General features: G+C 39.9%; 2 protein-coding genes across 2 annotated transcripts; one reads left to right on the top strand and one right to left on the bottom strand.

Annotated features, from left to right (window-relative positions):
• The first annotated feature begins 1002 nt into the window (after positions 1 to 1002).
• On the top strand, positions 1003 to 18454 carry LOC149597165 (neuropeptides capa receptor-like). Its single transcript, XM_089861101.1, has 4 exons — positions 1003 to 1310; positions 15426 to 15962; positions 16399 to 16530; positions 17066 to 18454. Exons 1-4 carry the CDS (start codon positions 1031 to 1033, stop codon positions 17560 to 17562), a joined length of 1446 nt encoding a protein of 481 aa, XP_089717227.1. The 5' UTR covers positions 1003 to 1030; the 3' UTR covers positions 17563 to 18454.
• A 3277-nt stretch (positions 18455 to 21731) lies between these two features.
• LOC149597164 (uncharacterized) lies at positions 21732 to 26646 on the bottom strand. Its single transcript, XM_089861209.1, has 6 exons — positions 24534 to 26646; positions 24022 to 24465; positions 23464 to 23946; positions 23202 to 23379; positions 22921 to 23143; positions 21732 to 22044 (listed from the first exon to the last, which is right to left on the bottom strand). Exons 1-6 carry the CDS (start codon positions 24861 to 24863, stop codon positions 21888 to 21890), a joined length of 1815 nt encoding a protein of 604 aa, XP_089717335.1. The 5' UTR covers positions 24864 to 26646; the 3' UTR covers positions 21732 to 21887.
• Between the last annotated feature and the right edge of the window lie 102 nt (positions 26647 to 26748).

The raw sequence follows: 26748 nt of genomic DNA, 5'->3' as shown, positions 1-26748 counted from the left end.
GACAAGCGGGAGTTGAATCATTTTAGTAACAAGTTACAAGCAAATTTTAATAGAGGCTGCTCGACTAGATTTGCCCATTAAGAGAGGGAGAGAGAGAGAGAGGGGGGGGCTCTAATATACGATAAGATTCCACGGTCCGCCCACGCGCGCTAAATGACATATCCCAATTACAAGTCACTCGGAAATCTGTTAAGGAAACCATGGAAACCAACTTACAAATTCATCATAAACTATTCAGACTATTGTCCGACCCCTCGCGTTTCATTTTAAAAATCGCACGTGCAATTTATTAAAAGCGCGTGCTAAGTTTAATTATTATTTTGGCGGGAAACAAAGCTGAGTTCAGTGCATGGCACGTGACCTTTTAGGGGAATGATAGGCCCATAGCTCGCGCAATTAATCCTAGGGATGTGGTTTAATCGAATACGAAGGGGTCCGTCCCCCGGGGGGTCAAGTGGGGAGATCATTGAACTTTGAGGATTAAGACATACTCATTAGATTGATCCTCATTAAACAAGGACTTTCATTAAAAATACCGGCTGCGAATTTTTAATCACTGTCGTTTATGATTTCGAACCAATTATTTCTACCCTAATAAACAACTGGCGAGTGAGTGTGACGCGTGCCACGAATTGATTTAAACCTTCGCGAGAATATTTAATTCGCTTTGAATTTTTAATTTAGCTATATTTCTTCGTTTATTATTATTATTATTATTATTATTATTATTATCTTTCAGAGTGACGTCACGATGAGCTAAAAACAATTTCGTAACAACGTCGTTCACCTAACAACTTGGCGTAACCATGGTTAGAACTAATCCACCATGTCAAATCCCGTTTAACTAGACCTAAAGGAAAAAATCTTTGGAACTATCTATATCGGACCCCCATTAACCTTTAACCCCCAACTCCCTAAATAAAAAAGGAGGAGCACAAACTCTTCTTTAAGTATGAACGAAACTTCATCATTAAGGATTAAGGGCGCTCAAAACCTGTTGGGGTCACTGATCTTTGGCGGTTCGACCCCGATGATGAACTCCAGTGACCTTTACGTGGAAGGTGGTTCGACCTCGACTTTCTTCAACGAAACTGATTTAAGGGCCTATTTGACCATGCATTTGGGACCCCAACGATTGGCCCTGGGAGCCCTGATACCCATAACAATTGTCTACGCCGTTATATTCGTCACCGGGACCGTTGGCAACATCAGTACTTGTCTGGTCATCGTCAGAAGTCCGCATTTGCAAACAGCCACCAATTACTATCTCTTCAGTTTGGCTGTTTCGGATGTCCTAACCCTACTACTCGGTAAGTTACTTAATTAAAATTAATTTCACAAGTATAGATAATAAGTTACATAGAGAATGGGGAGCTTCTTCTATAGACAATCGTTGCGCGTGAATTCACGTTTAAAATTAAAATTATTTTGTCAAAGTTTCATAGAGAATGGGGAGTTTCTCCTATAGACAATCACGCGTGAATTCACGTTTAAAATTAAAATTATTTTGTCAAAGTTACATAGAGAATGGGGAGTTTCTCCTATAGACAATCACGCGTGAATTCACGTTTGAAATTAAAATTATTTTGTCACCGATTACAGTGTTGTAATGTAACTATGGCAACCGTGAGAGGGGAAGGGGGTTGATAAGTTAATATATATTTATTTAGATTGGGGCAAAGAAAAAAAATTCACATTATAAAAAGGTGAGGTTCATTATTTACATTCTAGAGAGTTGATCCGCTCCCGGGTAGTGGCAGTTCACGACATTTTCCCAATCCCCTATATGGGGTTAAAATCCAGGAGCTGTCAATACCCCGTAGAGTTTATTTGAACGTCAAGCGAAGTTTCAAGTTTATATTTGTTTAATGAGATCCCGGGTTTCCGTTCCCAAAAATAGAATGCAAATAAATATCGCCCTACCTAAATCAATATTAAAAGTATTTAAATTGGTTTTGCCAAATAACAGGGTTCATACAACTTTTGGAAAACAAATTTCCCTGAGATTTCCAGGTTTTTCCCCGTATATGGAGTATCCTATGGAGCTAATGCTAACGAAGGAGGGGGGGGGGGAATAGAACTATTACATAATCAAAGGGCATCCCTGTATCTCTAATAAAACCAGAGTTACGAGCCTCCAAAGTATAGTGTAATGCTATTCCTATGGAGGGGGGGGGGTATGTTTACGAACATTTTGCTTAATTAATCGGCCCCTGTTTGACGCAAATTTCCCTGAATTCCCTGAATTTTCCCTGAGGTTTTTGTCAACTATTTATTTCCCTGATTTTTCCATGTTTTCCCGGTTTTCCAGGCTTGTATGAACCCTGAATAAGTATCACCTCCGATTTTAATAAAAAGAAATTAATTTTTTTTTCAAAAATAATGTTTAGGTAAAGCCAACTTTCAGGGGTTTTCCTGTCCATGTTATTTCAATAGGCCCCTGTAGAAATGTTTACCACGCAATACACCCGTGTTTAAGGGCAAAGATACCTACCAGGGGCTATGTAAAATTATAACGGAAATTTGAAATGAATATTTATTATTAATAAATAAATAAATATATAAAAATTAAGGGGGATTATTTTTAATTTTTAATAAGCCTTTAGAATGTATTTCTACATATCCTAGGGACTAAGGGTGGTCCATCTAAATCACTCGGACACTAAGAAAGTGACCGCAGGCAGAAACAGAAATATCTGGGTCAAGCATAATTCAAGGCTTACAAATAAGTCTATAAATAATTTAGCTTTCCCTTTTCATACTTTGATTCCCAGAAAGAATCTGATACAAATTCCGAGCTCGTGTTAGCGAGTTCATTATACAAGGGGCGTTGTCGCGGCCACACCGACAGCGAGAAAAACAACCTCCGACGTCATTGTGACGTAACTAAAAGATAGGGAAACTAAATTACCAAGGCGATAGATTAAAGAACGATATATTTTTTATTACAAACTTTCTTCTTCCTTTCTAAAAATGCCGCATTGCCCAATTACTATCGAATAAGGGGGGTTCTTCGACAAAATGGCGGGAAATATAAGAGATCTTCTTTGGCCCAACCAATATGATTGCTTATTATTTTTGCTATTCGGAGATATTGGTTCCTCTTTTATCTAAACCCGATATCAATGTTCCATTCCCTTCTATTAGGAGTTATTGATAAAAGAACTTGGCCCAAAAAGATATATAGACGGCACGTCATTTATTTATAGAAGTTACTCCAATATTGTAAGACTTATGGCTTCAAAAAAGAGCCCAAACTGCCCAATGTACCGCGTTCAAGATCAAACTAATTACGCCTTTTCCTTTCGAGGTAATTGCCAATTCACGAGATAAAATGGGAAAACCCAATTCATAATCTCCTTGCCCCTCCCCCCCAGATTGTGACGTAATTCGCGCGTGACTTCATTTTAAAAAGAAGACGCGCGTGATTTATGATAATAAAAATATTTGTCGGCGCGTGATCTTATATATTATGCACGCGCATATTTAACAATACTCCCATTCTTTGGCGCGAGATTTTAGGCGGGATTTTTTTTGTGGCGCGAGAGTTCATTGACTTGTCTCGCGCGCGCACGCGCTAACTATTAATATTATAATATAAAAAGGGTTAAAAAAATAAAAATGTTCCCGTCGTTCTTAAGTAAAAATGTCCATAAAATAAAAATCGAGAACTTTCTTTTTTTAAAAAAAAATTCTTAAGAGTCGAAAGAATATGGTTGGAGCGAAACTTTTGACGTATTACGGAAGATATCTTTCGAGTTTAAGGAAAAACGGATGAATAAAAAATGGTGCGGTGGTATCCGATATCGAGAGACTTTAAACAGTATTATATTAACTAAGTTTTCGAGTAATTAAAAAAATAAAGGGTACTTTTAAGTTCCATCGAATAACAAGGCGTCTTAAATTGCTTTTTAAAATCTTATACACTTATTTCGTCGGGATCTTTTTTAAAAATAGATTTCCAAATAAAAATGGGAATAAGTTTTCCACGGAATTTCAAGAAGTTTCGAATCGAGTGACGAAAATAAAATAGAAGCTAATAAATCCTGTATAAGTTTTAGATGTCGAAAAATATCTCTCCAGTCCAAAAATGTGACAAAAAAATACACATTCTCTCCTTAGAAAGAAGGATAAAATTTTGCGGTGAAATTCTATCACGCTTAAGTCGATTTCTTTAAAATATATCCTTCTAAAAAACTCGAAGGGGGGAGAGCCCCCTCCCACTCAACATCCTCTCCCCCCCCCGAGAGGCAAAAAGAGAGAGAGAGAGAGAAATCGGAATGATTTGAGGCAATTTTTCAAACCTGACACTCTCTCTTGCCTTTAACTTCCCAAATCCCGGAAAAATAAGTCCCAAAAATACTTTCGTTTATGGCCGCCAGGATAAAGATAACTTCCGCCGAAACTCCCCCCTTACCCCCTCCCCCAATCTCAAACGCATTGTTATTTTCTCCCCCCCCCCCTCTCCAAGCTAGCGAAACTACTTCCAGACATTTTTCTTTGGGATACAAAATTTTTTAAAACCTAAAGAATAAAGAGAGAGAGAGAGAGAGAGAGAGAGAGAGAGAGAGAGAGAGAGAGAGAGAGAGAGAGAGAGAGAGAGAGAGAGAGAGAGAGAGAGAGAGAGAGAGAGAGAGAGAGAGAGAGAGAGAGAGAGAGAGAGAGAGAGAGAGAGAGAGAGTGAGAGAGAGTTTAGCGGAATTTATTTATTGATTTTTGAATTCCGAAATTGCACGTGCCTCGTTTTATTTAGTTTTCAAAATCTTTAAAAAATTAAATTTCACGTGTTTTTACTTTCTTTCAGTTTTCTGCGCGTGAATTTTTGTTCGCTTTTAAAAATTAATCACGTGGCGTGGTCACGTGAATTTCTTTATTTTCACGTGAAAAATTGTTGCACGTGGATCAAATTAATTTTTTCAAAATTTCACGTGAAAAATTGCTGCTCGTGCTCAATTTAATTTTTCAAAAATTTGAAAATGACATTTAGGGGTATTTATAAAAATGTATTTGTCTTAGCGGGGAATGTATAACTCATTTACCGATGTCAAATTCTTTTCTTTCGATGCGAGAGATTGAAATGAAAATACGTTTAAGCTCTTAAGGGATGTACACGTCAGTTGAGAGGCGATCTGGTGTATCCACGCTGCACCCTGCACCAATGCACCAACGCACCACCAAAAGCGTGGGGATCCGAGTTAAGGCAAAAAGAGATTCGGGTCACTGAGTGTAATCCCATTTTGATGGCTGAAGCTCCGGGGATTTTTCGGGATTAACTAAAACTCAGGCTACTATACCCTATCCGGAAGTGGTGGATACTTCTAGCTCGCCCCCCCCCCAAAAAAAGAACAGAGGGTCCTAGCTTCCTATAAGACGCAACAAACAACGAGGGCCTTCCTCTCGAATCTTTCCCCCTTCTTAGAAAATACCCCTTGTTTTCTTAGAAAATGATTTGACACTCGAGGGGATTTGGGGGGAAAAAAGGTAAATAACGTAATCTTATTCAAAGTTTCCCAAAGTTGATAATAAGTTAATTCTTTTTGCTAAATATTTTTAATAATATCAAGACCAGACGCAGTTGCGAGTGAAATTCGGGTCTACAAATATTACGTAATGTTAAATCAGTTAAGAAGGAAAGCAGTCTTTGGCGTGGATTAAATCTGGCCTAAATTAAGGCGAACTTTGACTTGAGGTCAATATTTGTAAACGGCAAAAGGGTCAATCACTTTTCGCGCCAATTTTAATAGCGCGTGCACCGAGTGGACCCGAAATTGTAGCTCGCGCTGAAAAATAAATGGCGCTCGTCACCCGTGGCAACGCTTATTCAGAGGGGTCGGACACTTGTATAGAATAGAAATTTCTCCTAGAGAAATATATACACACACTTTGAAGCTAGGGAGTATCCGTGGCCTCGCTTGACTTCTACTCTCTGGCGGTTGGATCTTCTTTTGTTAAAAAGGACGGACTGGGGGGGGGAACGGGGTACCACGGAGGGAAAATCCATTTATCAGGAAAATATCGCGAGCTTTGAGCCTCGGGGGCCAAACCTCTATTGGAACAGAGTCCCACTTCACCCCCCCACCCCCCACTACTCAATCAAAATATCTTCGCAGTTCACCACCGTTTTATGCAAAAAATAACCCCAAGCATGCATGAATTGAAACTACGCAACAAATAATATTGAATGATCATCCAACTAAATGAGACAAAAAGTTGAGTCACAGCTTAAAATTGGTTAGTGATCAATTTATAATTTTGCGATTCAACTTGTTCAACCAACTTCTGTTGAGACGTGTCCCAACTAGTTTACTCACATCAAGTAAAGGCTTTTTCATACGATATAACTTTTGACTCAACTAGATGGGTCAAAAAGTTGAGTCAGCAAAAATTGGTCACTGATAAAGTTTCAATTTGGTGGTTCCACTTGTCCAACTCCAGTTCACAAGATTAAACTAGTTTATTCAAACTGAAGTTGACTCATCTAAAGGACTCAAAAAATTGTACCGTCTGAAAAGGCCGCTTAACTCTTCTAAATGAGTCAACTCGAGTTGTATCGTCTGAATAGGCCTTAAGAAAGCCTCTCTTTCTCCGTTAACAGAGTAAGCATTGGAATGGTCTATTGCCGAATCATTTTGGTTAAAAGCTGTTCCAGAAGTTCATTCAATATTCGTGAGTAAAATGAGGGCGCGTTTGAAAGGGGGCCGCGGCCTGCGGTTGGGGAATTTGGGCATGCCCGGGCTCCCTAAAGAAGAAGAAGAGGGAGAGGGAGAAGAGCGGGACGGGGCGTGCTTGGGCATCTCCCAAATGTCATTATTTCTAACCGTTTCCAAAGGTGTATCCAACAAAAATGATAAAGTTACGCGCGTACATATCGCCAGACGAGTGGCCGGGCCATTTCTTTTTCTTTCATTCTTTATTTTTAGACTATAACCTAATTCTTATAGGGGACACTTCCCCACCCAAGTTGCCTGTCAAATTATCATCAAAAATTTGGGTTATCGAGTTCATTTCCAAGCAAATATCACTTGAAATACGAATAAAGGAAAAGGTACCGCGAAATGTTTAAGTATTTTTTAAAAATTGGCCAAAAATTTAGGCATACCAAAATTCCAGGAGGCGCTATTTATTTATTTATTTATTTATTTATTTATTTATTTATTTATTTATTTATTTATTTATTTATTTTTACTAATCTAACTCGAATGAAAAACATTAATTTCGACCGAGGAATTCCTTTTTACCAAAGGTTGTTTCGGGTTATCGACTTTTTGTTTTTTGGTAATTACTTATTTGGGCCCTAGTCAGGGAGGGAAAGAAGGCGACCACCGTAAGAAAAGGTAATTAATGCCGCTGGACTAATTACGCTAACGAGAGCTCGTTACCAACCGAAAGAAACTTCCTCGACACACGGCCCCCAATAATTGTTATTTTTTATTTATTGTATTTGTTTTTTTCCGGAAACCCGCCTTTCCCAAGCATTCCGAGGTATCTATTATTAGAATGCCAATTTTTGCATGCAAAGTTCAATATTTTTTATTTCTTTAATTTGACACGCGCGTGAAAATAATTTCCATTAGCGCACGTGCACTTTTATTTTTAAGTCACGTGAGTTTATCCCTAGGCCTAGTTCTATTTATTTATTTCAAAGTTTGAATTATCTTTGCGCGTGAATTGAATTTTTTTCCAAAATGAACTTCACGTGCGACTTGAATTTTTTTTTAAAAATGAACTCCACGTGCGATTTGAATTATTTTTTTTAAAAATGAACTCCACGTGCGATTTGAATTATTTTTCTTTTTAAAAATGAACTCCACGTGCGATTTGAATTATTTTTCTTTTTCAAAATGAACTCCACGTGCGATTTGAATTATTTTTCTTTTTCAAAATGAACTCCACGTGCGATTTGAATTATTTTTCTTTTTCAAAATGAACTCCACGTGCTTTAATAAATAATTAATAACTTTTCGACTGTCTCGTGCGAATGACAGAGGGGTGGGGCATTTACTTCATTATTATTATTATCCGGGGGTTTCATTCTTCGCCCCCCCCCCGGAGTTGGGGGGGGGGGGTTTCTAAGTTCCATCATCATTTTGTGTCAGTGTAATACAGTTCCTAAAAATATTATCGGAAACGCGGAAATAAAAAGGCAGTTCCCCCCCCCCCCCTCTTAAAGAATATGATGTCGTGGAAACTTGTGTCGGGAGCTTTTCATTGTTAAAGTAGTTTGTTCCTTTTTCCAAGTCGTTTAAGAGATTTGACATTGACGGATGGGGCTCGACTCGACCCCGTCCGTCCGTACTTTGACCGTATAAACCGAACCCGAGAGGTCAAACACTCATTTTTCACCTACACCCCATATTTTCCAGCTTTATTGATTTTTAAAATCCTTAGTTAACTCTTAAGCGAACCATATTTTTTAAAGTTTAAAAGAGTATCGATTTAGTGTGGAGGAGTGTCCGACCCCTTTTGGCCGAAGGGTTTGACTCGGATTTCTTAGAAAGAAGCTTAAGTAGCCCAAGAACTTTTCCACGGAATTCCCGGATTAAGTTGCGAGGGACTATTTTCTCCTTAATATAACTTTAACATTATTAATCCCTCCGCCATATCTTTCCCTTCATTGCAAAGTTAAATCGCGTCATCCTTTTCCGTTACTAGAGCGAAAATATGGCACGGGGGCGGGGGAGGGGAGGGGGAAGGAAGGAGTCAAAGACTAAACCGCTTCCTGATTTCTAAAGGACGCTATTTTTATTTATTTTTCATGTTTATATTTACGTATCCTGCCAGCCATCTCTTTTTATTTAAAATGCATGCAAATTACTTAGTATTTCCTTAATCTAGCCTATACGTTTCCTGTTCCATTATATTTAGGATCATATACTCCCGTAATTTATTTTCTAAATGACGTCATCAAAATTTTAAACCCCACCTATTTGATTTAAACGATTTCATTTTGTATGGGAAAATTTCCCGCCAAATTTCCTCGTGCAAATACGAAGTTCACGAGGAAAAAAATCACGTGCGCTCGATTTGGCGCCAAATGAAACGAGAAATAAAATGATACCCCCCCCCCCCAGGGAAAGCGCGTGCGGAAAATATTTGGCGCGTGAAAAAAATATTACCTAATGATAAGGACTAATGGCAGATCGACGCCTTTTAACGCGTTAGGATCTAAGGGGGAATAGAAACGGATGCCGATTCCCGTTAAAATGAAAAGCAATCTGATCAGCGGATGTTTTATAACTGGGGGATTCCTACAGTTATTAAAGAGACAAGAAATTAATTGCAGGTAAAGAAAGCTTAACTACGTTACGTACATTCCAGAGAATGCAATATAAAAGCAGTGTAGATACAGGATGAAAAAGAACAAAAAACAATTGTATCGATTTAGCTAGCAACCGAAATAAACAAAGAATTAAAGTGATACTAAAATACTCCTACTGCAGCAGCGGAAAATGTTTCTGAATTAATTATTTTAATTTGTAGAAATTATTAGGTATATACAATTCTTTCGTAAATAAATGAACCATTATTTTTCCGGTATACCATTTTAGTATCACTTTGAGATTCCTATCCTATCCGCGCCTCAGACTTCTTGTCTGACACGCCAGCGCCCCCTATACACATCCCTCCGGCTATCAATTCTTTTTATAAGAGTTGCGTGGTCAAGATTGCACGCACCACGACCCTAACTTTAGTTCCATACAAGATGGAGCGCAAATTTGAAAATACATTTAGAAAGCGGAGAATTTATAGAACAACGTCTCATGAATTTTCGTGGACAAAATATGAAAGTTGTGGGGGGGGGGGAGACGCTTACGCGAAAATATGAAAGATTTACCGATTTTGGGTCCCCGTTAATACGCCCCTAACTTTACTCCCATAATAGATAGAGGAAATTTAAAAATAGGACCAGAAAAGGGACATTTCATCGAGAATAATCTCCAAACATCAAAACGATAACTTTGAAAATCCCCCCCCCAAACATAATCCCCCTAGATATGGAGTGAAAATGATTCAACGCAATCATTCCAATTAACCGTATACATTCCCGATTCAATTCAATTCAATCCAGACCACACACTAAAACCTCAACCAAAGAAAGGAGAAGAGAAGTAGAGGTTCGGATCTATCTCTCGTCTATAAAGCAATTGAAAAAGAAAGAAAAACCCAGGGAACAGAGAAAAAATAAATAAAACAGATCCCCCATACAAAAAAAAAATAAATAAAAACATTCTTGGTTGGTTGGGGCAAAAACCAAAATCCTATTTGTTATAGGGAGCGGAAGTAACGCGGACCATACAATCGGCCAGGAAAGACACCCCCCCCTAAGAAGGGGGGTCAAGGGGTAAATGACCATATAGTATAACCCCCCAGTCATTCCTTTTATACAAAATTGCATTCCCCAAATGTAGATGAACACAAACATTTCCCAATAATATATATTATTTGTACGCTTCAATATTCTTAACTCAGGGAGCCCACACTAAATTTTAAATTACTTGTAGGAAAAATACGCGTATTTATAGGAAAATATAGGACTAAACACGCTTATATATAATTCTATTTTGGCTTAAACTATGTGGAAAAATACAGGTTAATTCAATTATATTTGGATTAAAAAATAGTCTATTTAAAATAATTGGCTTTTAAAAAAATGAGATTTAAAAACAATGAAAATTGAAAAAAAAACCTTAAAAATAACGGCCATTTTGAATTTGATCGGGATCCCCCCTCCCTGGCACCTACGGGACGAGGCCTAATTATTCAGCCAGAGCGAAGACAACATCTTCAGCGGCGATTATCTCCGATCACCCGTACTCCCGTCCCCACCGGCATCCCTGCACCTCGAGCTAAGCCTAACCCCCACCTTCACTTAACCCTAACCGCGGCATTTGAAAAATAAACACTTGCCGAAAAAACAAACTTACAGGATTAATTTCATGTCCAAATGATTTGAATCCTTGGTTCCTCGATCTTGGCACACTTTTGATCACAAAATGTATCCATTTTGGACTAATTTTCATTATTTAAATCCGACTTAAAACAATTAGCAATAAGCGATTATCTGTCGTCAATCAAAGAACTAACAAAGTGCAGCCTGCACTCTCTGCAGCCGGGGCGAGAGGGAGGGAGGGAGAGGGTCCCGGACTCTCGAAGTTTCGGGAAGAGGGGGCGATAGGGGAGGGGGAAGGAAGAAAGAGAGAAAGTTGCGTTTGTAACGGTTTTTTTGAAATGGCGCTCTTAGAGCGAAAGCGACGTAACTCCCGATGGAGTGGAGCCTATTTTGGCGGGCTTTTTAATAAGCGCAAAGGCTCAATTCAAAAACGTCGTAACTTACAAAATTACAATTTAGCTCGACGCGTTAAAATTGTCATTTTAAAGTCGCGTTTCTTCTTCTAAATTTGACGTCGAGAAACGAGATATTAAAACGCAATTTTATGACAAAAATACAGGATATTATAGGCCTAGGATCTTTCGTGAAATTATAGGTGATAATATAGGCATAGGACAGGTTCAAAAATATACGATTTTATAGGAGCGCTGGGCTCCCTGTTAACCAAAACGAGATAACCTAGCATTATCATTAAATTCCCTTGACCCCTATGACGTAGCTTTGTCCCCCGAACACGAGTGTAATGTTGGTTGAAACACTTCTACAGGGGCCGTACAGTTAACATAGGCATGAAAACCCCTGAAAGTTATTTTAGCCCGAATCATTCAAGTGAAAATAAATTGATAAAATTGTATCGATGTTACATATGATTATAGGAACCTCTTTTGAGCGTTAATCATTGAATATTTTAAGGACAATAATTTCTAATTTAATTAAGTGGTCACTGATAAAACAATCCAATCATAACTCGAAATCGGCGGCCATCTTGGGGGGGGGGGGCAAAATTTCCTACAACATTTTCGACCACGTAAAAATCGGACAAAGAACAAGGATGGCTATTTATTAGGCACTAAATTTCCCTCCTTCAGCCTATGAAAGCTATATATATCTTGCGAATCAGAGGGGCTGGTCCCCCCTCCCCCCCTAAAAAGGCTGATGGTTCCCATGGCAACAGAGACTATTCTTTAACGTTTCTATTTAAGCAGTCCCTTCAAGGAAGGCAATCGAGGGACAGCTTTTTTCTCTTCCTTAACAAGTTAATAATAGCGTGTCCGAATTTTGGGGATTGGAGGGGGGGGGCAAAAACCCCCGTTAAAGTTTCCTACAAACTTTGCCACTTTCTTATAACAAAAAATAAATGCTTTCAACTTTATATATATAGCCTATAGCAAAAGGAAAGCCCCCCCCCCCATGCACTATCATTTGAAAGAGATACTAAGGCACTTCCGATTATGTGTTTCTGCCCATATCCAGAGAACAAACCATGTTTTTATCGGTAGTTAGGGAAAATTGTTTCCCCGGTAAATTGTTCCTAAGATATCGCTCGCTAGCCATAGCTGGGCCTAAAAAAACGGACTTCTTTCATCCAATAAGCTTAGCTTAGGGGTTACGGGCCCCGTCATTTCTCCATCTCATAATGATGACGTCAAGAGGAAGATTCTAGTATAACAAATAAATAACCTATAAACGGAACACGTGCTTATAATAGGAAAAAAAAAGGCGCGCCAAATTCCTCGCGCTGCATGCATGTGATTCTTTAAGTCGCGCGCGCTATACAAAAAAGGCGCCAAATTAAATCGAGGCACGAGCCGCGATTTCACGCGCGCTCAGGTGTGACGTCATTCAACAAATCGAGGCACGAGCCGCGATTTCACGCGCCAAGCAAAAAAAGGCGCGAAGTAAGATCTCGTGCTAGCATCTATTTTGATTTATTTTTGGCAATTTTCAAGCCCCGCTTTGTTTTCTTTGTTTTTGATGATAAAGTATCGTTTATAATCTCGGCGCGAGAGACTAAAGGGGGAACTACTTCCGGTGGTGGTTCTCTGTCACCGGAAGCGGAAACATTTAGTACGGGAGGGGGGAGAGTGGGGAGAGAGAGAGAGACGATGGACAGTCTTAGCTTAACTATCTCTTTGATTCTCTGGCACGGCGCCTTCAGAAGTGACCGGGGGTAGGGGACGCTTTAACTTTTCCCCCCGAGGTTTGAAAAAGATGGGATGGCAACCCTGTAATGACCGTCGACAATAGATAACCCCTGTCCCCCCACTGTCCAGTCCCCGCTAAATCGGGGTAAAGCCTTTTGACCCGACAAGTACTTCCTACGCGGCGCATTTCATTATTTATTTTTTTATTTTTGGACTAGAAAACCACTGTAGCATTTCTTAAAACCCTTTCAAAGAAAATTATTCCATAAAAGAAAATAAATATGCAAATCTAAGCTTCTTTTACCCCCCCCCCCACCTTGTTAAAATTTAGATTAGAGACAACACGGCTACTTTGACATCAGCGTAACAACTTAATCTTAACCAATCAACAGTTGTTTACTTCCGTTTCTAATGGTATCATTAATAAAGGTATCGAGGAGGTCCGTTGACCTTGGGGTCAGATAAATAGACGGACAAACATCAAAACAGAACTAGCCACCGCCATTGCTAGGCCCACTATTCAGTGTTCTTAATTTGTATTTATGGATGGCTATATTCGGAGTGTCCACCGCCCAATTGGAATCCCAATGAGTTATATTGACCTTATCTGTCCGTCTGTCAGGGCGAAGTTTCATTTACTCTAACCTTTTCTCCCCCCCCCCAAGGTAAACGTCACCTGACACGACCCACCATGCAATTCGTCCTATTTAGGTTTAATTTCATCGGGATAGTTAATTAGATAACTACACTTAACTTGATTGGAAGCTAAATCCGCTTTAATTATTGCCAAGTTACGGTTAAAAATAAAAAGCCAAGGTCTTAATTACTTTGGCCCTGGAAGTCTTTTAAATGAACCCACCTTCATACGCGAACTCCACAAATTTTATACTAATCGATAAAATTACGTTAAATTTAATTAAAACTCAATTAATATTATAATTAACCGCGCAAAACAAAGGCTTAAAAACTTTAGAGAGCGGCCCTCTAGCTAGCGTAAAACTTAGCATGGAGCAATATCAAAAAGATACCTAATTGCATTATATTGCCCTTTCAAGGAACACTCCATTGTAACTCCCAACCCCGATAAAAATTATTACTCCTTGGAAGATTCCAACCCAGTGAATAAACTAGCGCCATCTATGTTTCAAAACTGGTAATAAAAGTTGCGTTTTCAGGGTTCAAAGGCGCCTTTGTCTGAAAACGTGGCGCCATCTAAGTTTCAAAACTGGCAACAAAAGTTGCGTTTTTGGGTCTAAATCATTAAGCCTTGGCCCGAAACTTTAAAATAATGTAAATAAATAAGAAATACTTGCCAAACTGTTGCATTTTCGTAAAAAGGTTCCATTGGACTCTCGAGCATTCTTTAAAAAGACAAAAACAAATTAAAAACATATCTTAATAACTTTAAATTAGGTTTGTAATTAAAACTTACTCTCCAGGCCCAAGAACTTCGTTACTTGAAAGCAATACTTCGTTATTAGGTCAAATTTCTTGAAAAATAAAAGGAAAAAAAGGCAATTAATTGGAGTACAAATTAAATTAAACTATTTTAAATAATTACAACAATCAGGAGCCAAGAAATTAAGCAAAATGTTCATAAACACTCGCTCCATTGAATTAAGACGGACTTATTTTACAAAACACCTATTAACTCTGGTTCTACTAGAGATACGGGGATGTCCTTTGAGTATGTCATAGTCCTATTTGTCCCCTTTCCAAGGATACTTAAAACTTAAGGTTCCACCAATCAGGGGCCGAGGAATTAAGCAAAATGTTCACAAACATTCGCTCCATTGAATTAACAAGGACTTATTTAGACGCAGCTTTCTAGAGCAGTGAGGGTTGCGGGTTATACCTTGAAGGACGAGACGTGGTGGCTCTAATGGTGGCGGTGGCAGCCGAGAAAGTGGCGCCCTAGGGGTGGTAATGTTACCAGGGTCAACTGGCTTCCTGATGAAAGATGGAAGGGTTGGCTATAACATATCCAAAGGAGATCCCCGTATCTCTAGTAGAACAAGAGTTATGAGCCTCCAAAGTTTAGTTCAAAAATCATAAGTAACATAATAAAAATAAGTGAGACGATACCAAAGTTGACGAACATTTTGCTTAATATCTCGGCCCCTGTTTGTCGTAGCCCTAAGTTTTTAGTATGGTTGGATGGGGGACAAATTGCACTATAACATTCTCAAAGGACATCCCCTTATCTCTACTAGAACCAGAGTTACGAGCCTCCAAAGTTGGGTCTAATGCTATTCCTATGGAGGGGGTTGTTGCTTAATGAAATTCCCCGTCATATTTTCCAAGCTGACTCTTAGCAACTCCGCGTTAATTATTGCCAAGCTACAAATGTTAATTTAAAAATCTGATAATTGTGGTTCGTATTATTTCAGGTCTCCCTAACGATTTATGGGTGTATTGGCGTCAATACCCTTACATCTTGGGCTCAACGACATGCTCGCTGCGGGCCCTGGTGTCCGAAATGACCAGTAACGCTTCCGTCTTGACCATCGTGGCGTTCACGGTGGAGCGCTACTTGGCCATCTGCCACCCGCTCTTCAAACAGAAAATGTCAAACTTATCCCGAGTGGTCAAGATCATCACGGTTCTCTGGACGGTGGCCTGCATTTCGGCCATTCCCTTCGCCGTGCTGACCACGGTCAATTACGTCGATTACCCGGCCAACAGCGGAAAGATTATCGAGGAATCGGCCTTCTGCGCCATGGCCGTCGAAAACAACCACCGCAACATGCCCCTCCTACTTTTCTCGTCTTGCGTATTCTTCGTCGTACCCATGTCTTTCATAGTCGTCCTTTACGTCAAGATCGGACTCAAACTCAGAAGGTCAAAGGTCACTAGACACATCTCCGAGAATCACGGGGGTCAAGCCGGCCGACAGAGTTCATCCCGAAAAGTTCTCAAACTTTTGGGTACGTCAGTACACGTTTAAATATTATTCAATTTAGATTTAATTAACTAAATTTTAAAATTAAATGGTTCTTAGCTTCAAATGGGGGGGGGGGCTAGGTTATATTTATTAGTACCACTATAATTAGGTACTTGTACGTAAAGTATTTCCTCCTATAAGACCTCCTTGTTACCGTGGTAACGTTAAGAGGCAATTATCTTTGACAACACAAAATAAAAACGTGGACGAAGTTCCCTCCATTCCTGGGGCTCTTAATGCATGCTTAATTGAATCCCCAGTCCTATTTTACGAGCGTCGTATAGTGGACATCTTCGCGACAACTATTACGGCTACCAACTATCTCGAGAACGGGCCCGGACTTAAAGAGTTATTAGCTTTATAACATATCGCCTGACCCTTGACCTTCCCGTCCCTTCTTTTTATCATTATCTTTTTAGTGTCGGTAGTGGTCATTTTCTTTATCTGCTGGGCGCCGTTTCACGCCCAAAGACTGCTATTCGTCTACGTGGACGCCGAGGGATGGACGCCTGGACTCCGTGACGTCAACGAGAAATTATATTACGTCGCCGGTAAGCTATAGAATTTTTTCATTATCAGAAGAAGCGCGTGCTTCCATTTCCCGCCTATTTTCTCCTCAGACTATCTTTATTCATTATTCTCGCGCGATAAAAATGCACGCGCGTGGTTTCCATAGCAACCCCGGCCAAATTGAAAGGGTAGCGCGCGAGACATTTTTATCACGTGTCGTATAAATTTTTTCCCGCTTAATTTAAGATACGATAAAAATACCGCGAATATTTATTTTCAAGGTCAAAGGAGGTTAAGATACGTCATTGCGCTAAGAAAGAAGTCCGTAATAATAATAATGGTTTCGCGTCTCATCCTAATATATAGAGAGAGGATTAGAGGAAAGACGTACTTAACTTTAAAGGCATTTCCGTGTAAGCCCGGGAAGATTATCTTTGGGAAGGGGATTTACTAACTTAAGTGGGGATTCGAATAGGCCTAACAACTCGGGAAAAGGTTCCCCCAAAGTAATCACGCGCTTTGTTTAAGCATTAATAATAATCTTAATGTTAATATTTTTAATTGGTTTTTTTCAAGGTTGCTTCTACTACGTCAACTGCACGACGAACCCCATCTTATACAACGTCATATCGCGTAAATACCGTCGGGCCTTCGGGGACACCCTGTGTTGCTGCTGTTTGCAAAAACGTCCCCACCCGGGTCAAATCTACTACTCGAGTCGTTACCAGGCGCGCTCCAGTTGCGGCCACAGTCAACAACACGTCAACGGTCACGTGGCCCTGGAAGACCGAGGAGACTTTAAAAAGGGGGCGGGAGGGGAAACGCGCGAGACCAAATACAAGCGAAGCGCGCGCTCCGCCTACAAATCATTTTGGCGCCAACCCCCTAAACCCAACCCACCCGGCGCCAACGCCATTTCCAATCACGTGACCACCACCACGACGTCATTAAGAAATGGCGCCAGTTCTTCACTTTCAGTTTATATTCCAAACGGGGATGCCCCGAAACAAAGCGGTAATTCCGGCGGCGCAACGTGGCGCGCTCTGCTAACGACTGACGTCATTGAAGATTGAAATATAATAGCGCCATCTAGAGTCACTAAAGGCAGTCGCGGTGGTGAGAAAATAACTCTGGGTGCCCATCGCCATTAAGCCTTGGGGGATCGGAAGGTCAGATTACCCTGACGGAAGCCAAGAATCCCCGGAGAGATTAACTCTTGACCGTCATTCTCATGGGGAGAGCTAGCTAAGTTCGCACTACGTTATAGACATAAACAAAGAGAAAAGTGGCAGAGACAGGCAACGCGTTTGATATATTTTAAAGGTCTACTTTCAATACAAACTACATGATTTTAAAGGAATAGTATCGGCTCACAAAATATAAGAGCATCGTTTTCGGAATTAAATTTGTGCATTTTTATTAGTTTAATCATAAGTTTATAAGTGATATGTTCCTTCAATAAGTTTGTCACTGGTTCACTTGTCATGAAGTTAGTGAGGTAGGTCATAGATCATAGATATAAGGAGGTGAAGGGGCGAGGGAGGTCTGGTGAGTGAGTGAGGCGCTGCTGTCAAAGGGGGCTTAGTAATGCGGACTAAATATGAGTGCCTAGATGGAATAGGTCCTAGCTGCAAAATTAATTGACCACCACCGAGTGTACTTAGGACTTCAACTCAATTCGCTCCCCCTCGTTCTCCTTGAATCGAACTAGTTATCTCTCAGTAGCATTACGAACTTGTATAGGGGCAGTGTCATACTTATGGAGCGAACATATCAGTAATAAACTTATGATTCTATAGTTAGAGCGAACGGAGCTTAAAGCCACCACCAGAATAGCTGGCAATTTTGAAGGCTATGGAAGAAATAGCGTGGTGGTAAGATTACGGTATCCGAATTAATGCGCTGATATATTGAAGCCATCTTTGGAAAACAGAAACTATTTTAAGAAGAGCTTAGTACGGGACAATCTACTACACATCTACTCTTAATTTTGATCCGAAAATTAAAAACAGTTCTAACAGATCACGTGATCAAAATAAAACACGTCACCATTCGCGTAATTAAAATCAGCACGAGGAATTTTACAAAGAAAAAAATATTCATAACATAAATTTAATTAACTATTGTAAATTAATATTTAATTAAAACCCCCTAATTGCTCATTATACCTAATCTATATTACAAGGGATGTGTGCTCCTAAAAAATAATTGATGTTTAAAAATAAATTGTCTTTCACATTGCAAATTAATTAATAATAAAATAATAATAAAAATAATTATTTGCGAGGTTTAATTTTTTTTTTAGAGATTTTTAAAAGAAACCTCCAATTAAATATAGGTTAATTTTTGCGGGTCAAAAATAGACCTAAAAGGGGTCATCTATAAATGTCCAAAAAAATTGGGGTCGCGTAAAAAAAATAAAATAGTTTTGACAAAAATTATTGCGTTCAAAAATCCTAAACAAAATCTCATGAAAAGAAACAAATTCATTGCAGTTTTTTTCCGCAATTTAAATCCTTAAAGAAATAAGTCAAGCCTGTTTTAAAAAGGACAAAGGCCCTCCCCCCTCCCGCGTACAACGACAACAGTGTCAGTTGACAGTACAGTGGATACTGGGGGAACCCTAATATCTTAAGTATTAATTTAGGGACAAGTGACATTGTCTTTCCGAAGAAAGAAATTTACGATACGAGTGGAACGTGATTTCATTTCTCGGTGTCACACAATGGGTAAAGGGCATTTCCGGGAGACCCCGGGGTCACGTGATGAATGATGTCCCGGAGCGTGACGTCATTTCTTAAGACAGCCTATTTCTATTCGCTGTACTTTCTAGTATCTACTTACAATGGGGTTTAGAAGGGGGGGGGGGATATAAGCCCGTGATTAACCTATAGTAACGTGACCTATTGACCCCTCCCTGAGAATCCTCACGTCGCTCATCTTAACATTAACAATGACCAAGATATCAATTTTGGCCATTTAATTCTAGCGAAAATCCATATTAACCCATGCACATTGATTTATAACATTTACTACATTAATTTGCTTAAAGTGTTAGTGACATAATTTTCGTCATCCACAAACTTAATATGCGAAAAAAATGCTTGAAAAATCTAGTTTATTATGATATGTTTACTTTTTAATTTGGTTTCGTAGCAATTTAGAAAATTGCAATCCAAGTACTGTGTTTGGAAAAGGCTTAGTTAAAATTTTGTTTCGTTTGATGACGTAGTAAGGAGAAATTTTCTCTCTAGATATCGCTCACGTGACGCCTGTTAGTGTCGCCGCGCCTTGTTAAGCCTATTTTATTCAGATTCGCGCGGCATTAGTAGACTCGGGAGTCTCGTGCGCTCGCGCTTGGCTTTCCCGCGAGATGCCGTGAGTGACGTATCAAGGAGAAAAACCCGCCAAAAATCTTCTCCGCAAATTTGCTTTTGCCCCCAAATTTCAAATGTTTGAAGTGTTTTTTCTGTGTTTTCCCTCAAATTTAAATATTTATCAAGCATATTTTTGGAATCAGAAGAATTTAAACTCTCAAAAAAGTAAGGTGTTCTTTAGATTTGAGATAATTTTTAAATCACGTCGCTATTCCTTTAAATTGATTTAACATGCCGCATAAATTAGGCCTATTATTCAACGCGTTCTCTTACTGATAACAAAACTTGTTAATGGCGTAAATTAATGAGCTTCCGATATTAATTAATTAATAAAAAAATTCCCCCCCATTCGTAACCAATCCATTGAAAATTCCCGCTAATTTTTTAGACCAAGGCCCGAACATGCATTCAATTCAACGGTCAAAAAACATGAAAATTGTCAATTACCTTTGATATCCGCGATGTTTTCGACTTGATATTCGGTTTCCTCGACATAAATACGACCCGAAGTTGATATTTCCCGTTACTTAACGCGTTAATTAAAACTTAATTAAGATAAATTTAGTCGCGACTGTCATTAAACGAGCGGTGACGGAGCCACGTTGCCTCGCCGGCTTCTAAGTTCTTGCCCCCCCCCCGAACGTAAAGTTGCAACTTCACGTTCAGTTCACTTCAGTTCGAAATAGGCTTAAACCACCTGTTGATGAAATGAAACTATAAAAAAACTATTTGTGGCGGGAAAGTTTGGTTATCTTTTACCCATGTGGGAATTGCTGAAAAATTAAGCTTGCGTGATGTTCATTGGGAGACCAAGGCCTACCTTCCATTTCACCTATTTTAACATATAAATTGCCGATTCAATTAGAACAATTAAAGGTTCAATGTAAAATATCTTTATTAAACAAAATATCGGTTGTAAATTACCCAGAACACATTAATTTGAAAATAAAATCGTAAAAGGCTAGGATAGTTGTAATTAAGATTCATTTGGAGTAGAGTTTTCTTTGTCCAGTTGCTGTTTTTCAAAACTGTCGTCAAGTTCAACGATGGATGTCGAAGTTTCATCTCCATTTCGATCGTACAATCCCTTACGAAGAAACGTTTCAATTCCTTTTTGCCAAGACGGTGTCGCTCTCTTGACCATCGAACCCATTGGGAGTCGTTTGGTAGCGGACATACTGGAGCCAGTTGAGGTTGAGGACATCTTGGGTACTTTGGACTCTTGGGTGGCGCCTTTTCTGGGCATTTTGCTCTCAGTGGTTCGTCTCGCCGATGAAGTACCGACTACTTGGGCCTTGGTTCGAGCCATAATTAATCTTCTAACTCGGGTTTTGTCAATCAACGATGAGAACTTGATTACCAATGAAGAGGTTTCGTTTTGTACAGACGACAATAACACGTTTACTCTGATTGGTTCGCTGAGAGTCTTCAAGCAAAGTGAGAAACTCGTGCCAATAGCGGGCCTTCTTAAACCTCTTAATCGACTTAATTTCCATATTTTTTAATTTAATTATAATTTTTTTCGCTCGCGTTCAGTGCAGAGTCGCGAAACAACCGATCATAAGTCTGGTTAACTCATCGGAACGCACCGAAAAATAAGGGCGTCCCTCAACCCCTTAATTAAGTGTAGATAATTGGCGTATTCAAATATTTTAAGCGCGCGTTCAGAGCAATGTAGCGAAATAACCGATTGTAAGTCTGGTTAACTCATTGGAACGCACCGAAAAATAAGGGCGTCCCTCAATCCCTTAATTAAGCGTAGATAATTGGCATAAATATTTTAAGCGCGCGCGTTCAGTGCAATGTAGCGAAACAACCGATTGTAAGAAAATATAATTTGATCATGCTGAAAAAATACCAACGACCACCAAGGAACTTAAACTTTATTTTCTCAAGTACATCTTTTGTAAATAATACTTAAATGTATTTGAAAAATGTTGAAACAATAAAATGAAATCTATTCTATATATATATTAATCTATGAATGGAGAATAAAAACATAATGAATATTCGACTTATATCTATTTGTAGTAAGAACGACTTCTTTCGTAATAATCGCTTTTGATTAAATCGGCGGCTTTCTCGCCAATCATGATGGTGGGCACGTTCGTGTTGCCAGCAATGGGCTTGGGATAGATGGAAGAATCCACCACTCGGAGTCCACGCACCCCAATAACCCTAATTAACCGCTAATTAGTCACCTCGAGCTAATTAATTAATTATCCAGCGTTAACCAGAGGCAACGCAACTACGATACGCAAAAGCGCAATTCAAAAGCAATAACCGCGACTAAACTACGAGGATAAGACCGTAGTGACCACGGACAATTGCCAAAATTGCAAAGTACACCAGTGCCCCTCTCTGCCTTGGCCTTTTATCCCCGAGACCAAGGTCAGAGGGCAAGGGTCAAGGGCACCAAACTCTTACACCAGGTTCTTATAAAACCAAGGTCAGAGGGCAAGAGTCAAGGGCACCAGGATCTTATAAAACCAAGGTCAGAGGGCAAGGGTCAAGGGCACCAAACTCTTAACACCAGGTTCTTATAAAACCAAGGTCAGAGGGCAAGAGTCAAGGGCACCAGGATCTTATAAAACCAAGGTCAGAGGGCAAGAGTCAAGGGCACCTGGATCTTATAAAACCAAGGTCAGAGGGCAAGGGTCAAGGGCACCAGGATCTTATAAAACCAAGGTCAGAGGGCAAGGGTCAAGGGCACCAGGATCTTATAAAACCAAGGTCAGAGGGCAAGGGTCAAGGGCACCAGGATCTTATAAAACCAAGGTCAGAGGGCAAGGGTCAAGGGCACCAGGATCTTATAAAACCAAGGTCAGAGGGCAAGGGTCAAGGGCACCAGGATCTTATAAAACCAAGGTCAGAGGGCAAGGGTCAAGGGCACCAGGATCTTATAAAACCAAGGTCAGAGGGCAAGGGTCAAGGGCACCAGGATCTTACAAAACCAAGTTGCCAATAAGCCCAATCAATTCTAACGCAATTACTCGCGATGCAAACAAACATTCGCTAACTCGGTGGTACACGTCATTGGATGGAGGCACTTACCTCAAACGATTATCAACTACGGCGGTTGGATTTGACCTTCGACCCATTTTGCAAGTTCCAGCGGGATGATAGACACCCATGGTCAATTGGTCGACGACGCATCCCCAGTAAGGCAAAGTGGCCTTGATATATTTCTCGCAATTCGGCAACTTTTTCTCGAATATTTCAACTCCGATCTTCAACATGGGTTTGGTCAGACCCATCTTGTAGCCGAGCATCATGGCTGAAAAGGACCTCACGGATTTAAACTTTAGAAGGGGGGGCCAATAGTAATGCTATACCTTCGGCCAAGGCCCCTCTATCGTCGGGGTGGTCTAAAAAGTTGGGGTCAATCAAGGGCGCTTCAAAAGGGTCATTCGAGGCCAATGTTACGGATCCACGACTTTTGGGGTTTAACAAAACGGGGTAAATTGAAAACGTCTCCTTCGTCAGGTACGGCGAGTAATACTTCGCAATTACCTGACAAATTAATCATAATTAATTCAGAATTAATTAAGATTAAATTTAACTGGTCAATCCTCAAAGTCCGATAAACTGAGTTACTTTTTCATTAATGTTCATCTGTCTAAAGGAGACAACATCGGTACTGGGGGAAGTGGGCACGAAATGAAACTGGACATCGGACGTGTCGAGACTGTCATTGCGGGCGAACGATGTCCTGATGAAACCCATGGCCTCCACCCCACCCAGAATGGTAAAAGGACCCGATCTGGACTCCAAGTACTCTTCCCTACCGTAGACACCGTGGAAGTAGTTCAAGGCGTTGCCCTTCTTCGTTTTGAAAGAGAGTCCGATGCTGAACGGATGTTCCATTAGGTTCTGACCCACTCCGGGAAGGTCACGCACCACCGGGATTCCGTGGGACCTCAAATGGTCAGCGGGACCGACGCCGGAATGCATCAGGATTTTGGGGGAGTTGATGGGACCGGCCGACAAAATGATTTCGCGGTTACTACTAACTACGTGACGCGCCCCATTGACGTAGAATTCCACCGAACGCGCGCGTTTTGATTCGTCAAAATGAACCTGTAAGAATCGTGACCCCAATTGACCCCGGAACGTAATTCAATAGGTCATAATAAAATGAAGGCGTAAAGTTACCTTGGTGACGTAAGCACCGGTCATAACGTCAAGGTTGGGTCTGAAACTGGCCGGTCCCAAATAGGCCGTAGCCACGCTGCATCTTTCGTGGTTCCTGGTGGTCCCTTGGGGTAAGGCGAACCCCACGTGTCTGCGTCCATTCAACAGGATATGATCGTAGCCGATGTAACGACCGGCTTCCATGAAAGCCCTGGCGATTGGAGTGACGTATTTCACTGTTTCGATGGTAATCGGACCACCGGTGGAGTGAAGACCTTCTCGCAAATGGGCGGGGTCCGTTTGGTCCTCGAGTTTGAGGAAATAGGGGAGAACGTCTTTCCAGGACCAACCTTCGGCCCCCGACTCTTCCCAGTCATCGTAGTCGACGGGGTTAGCTCGGACAAAGAGGTTAAAGTTGATGCTGGTGCTACCACCAAGGGCGAAACCGCGCGGCCAAAAATTGACCTTTTAAAAAATGACCACGGCGGTTTGGTCTTAGTATAATTTAATTTTTAAAAGGTGACCAGACTTACTCGGTCTTTCAGTCCCAAACAAGCTCGTTTTTGAGGAACAGTCGTGAAATTCCAATCTAAGGGACCTCTTTGCAGGAGAAAGGAGGTCAGGGGGACCGCGCTCAATTCCACCGGTTGACCACCGGCTTCCAAGACTAGAACGCTGACGTCAGGGTCTTCGGACAATCGACTAGCCAATGGTGAGCCGCCGCTACCACTGCCAACTATAATATAATCGTAGCTATCCCTATGGGACTTGGTTTCTCGAACCACATCGACTCTATGGTTTTTAACGTGCATATACCATAAAATTAAGGCCAATCCACCAACAACGAGTTGTTGTAGAGCCATTCTTAAACTACGCGTCCGACTAGCTTCAGTGCCAGGGAACGTCAGAAAACTGAACGCGTCGCCGAAGAGCTAAAAGGAAATCTCCTTCTTATCTACTTGGCCCGAATCATGGTACGAACCACCCACGAGTCATTCCTCAAAGTACTTGGCTAATACAGATATGGATATGGTGGGCGTGAGAAACATCGCGCAGAAACGCTTCCGATCAAATTAAGATTTTTTCAAAGTGTATTTAATTAATCTATTTATTTAAGAATTATTATAAGATTTATTTGTTACTAATTGAAAAAATTAATAGACTCTAATAAAGGGGTCGGACAATTTATCACACATTTTTTCGACTCTTAACTCGTCGTACACGCGAGAGATATTAAAATGGCCACAGCAAAATAATATAATTAAATATAATAAACATAAAAATGAACGCGTATATTTTGCTCATGGTATCCCTAGTTAACTCATTTAGAAGTACGTACCGCTAAGGAATTTTATTATCTAACAAGTATCCAACCCCTTTTTATAATAAAATATAAGTGATTAGTTTCAAAGAAAAGTTAATATTTGATTTATTAATTTCTAAAAGGAAAAATCTGGAATACTTTTGTTCAAGGGCACTTGACACAAACCAAGAATTTAGGAGGAGAGTGTTAAACCCCTTTAGTTTATCTCGAGAGCTCGTGAGATTGAATTCTTTCACGCGCCACTTAAAGGGAAAGTAAAATGTATCAAAAAATGCTTCAGGAGATGGCTTAATTCTTTGTTAACGTAACTGTCCAAGAATTTAAGAGGAGAGTGTTAAAAACCTTTAGTTTTTCTCGAGGGCTCGTGAGATTGAATTCTTTCACGCGCCACTTAAAGGGAAAGTAACATGTATCAAAAAATGCCCTTAATTCTTTTTTAACGTAACTGGAGTCGCCTGATTTATACTCCCTTTAATTAAAGCGTTAAGCCTAACGAACGGATATAACGTACGACATCGAGATGTCTCGCGGAAGAAACGTTTCATAGTCACTTTGAAAGTAAACTAGTGCCAAAAGTAAATATTATCGAAAGAAGTGTATAGAGCCGATACAATTTGCCGCCAAATCTGGGCGGAGGAACATTACAATGAAAATCCTACGTGGCGAAAAAAGTAGTCCATTGCCGGGATGGTTTATTTTAAATTAATCATCTCGGAGTAATTACTGTATGGAATGATAACTCCGCAACGAAACTCGTGGAATCATATTTGAAAATTCGTAAAAATAGGCTTAAAATAATAATTGGAATAAATTGAAATGAAACTCCTGGAATTCCGTGAAAATACGACGTAGGCTTAAATAATAATTGGAATAAATTCAAATGAAATGAAACTCGTGGAATTCCGTGAAAATACGACGTAGGCTTAAATAATAATTGGAATAAATTCAAATGAAATGAAACTCGTGGAATTCCGTGAAAATACGACGTAGGCTTAAATAATAATAGAAATAAATGGGAAAAATCAAAGAAACTCCTGGAATTCCGTGAAAATACGACGTAGGCTTAAATAATAATTGGAATAAATTCAAATGAAATGAAACTCGTGGAATTCCGTGAAAATACGACGTAGGCTTAAATAATAATTGGAATAAATTCAAATGAAATGAAACTCGTGGAATTCCGTGAAAATACGACGTAGGCTTAAATAATAATAGAAATAAATGGGAAAAATCAAAGAAACTCCTGGAATTCCGTGAAAATACGACGTAGGCTTAAAATAACAATGGAAATAAATGGGAAAAATCAATGAAACTCGTGGAATTCCGTGAAAATACGAAATAGGCTTAAATAACAATGGAAATAAATGGAAAAAATGAATGAAACTCCTGGAATTCCGTGAAAATACGACGTAGGCTTAAAATAA

Source organism: Phalangium opilio, unplaced genomic scaffold (assembly GCF_054372755.1).
Source record: "Phalangium opilio isolate 3A_F unplaced genomic scaffold, DU_Popi_V2 ptg000369l_1, whole genome shotgun sequence".
NCBI classification, from domain to species: domain Eukaryota; kingdom Metazoa; phylum Arthropoda; class Arachnida; order Opiliones; family Phalangiidae; genus Phalangium; species Phalangium opilio.
The sequence above is the reverse complement of the archived record's forward strand: the minus strand, read 5'-3'. Positions and strand labels throughout refer to the sequence as shown.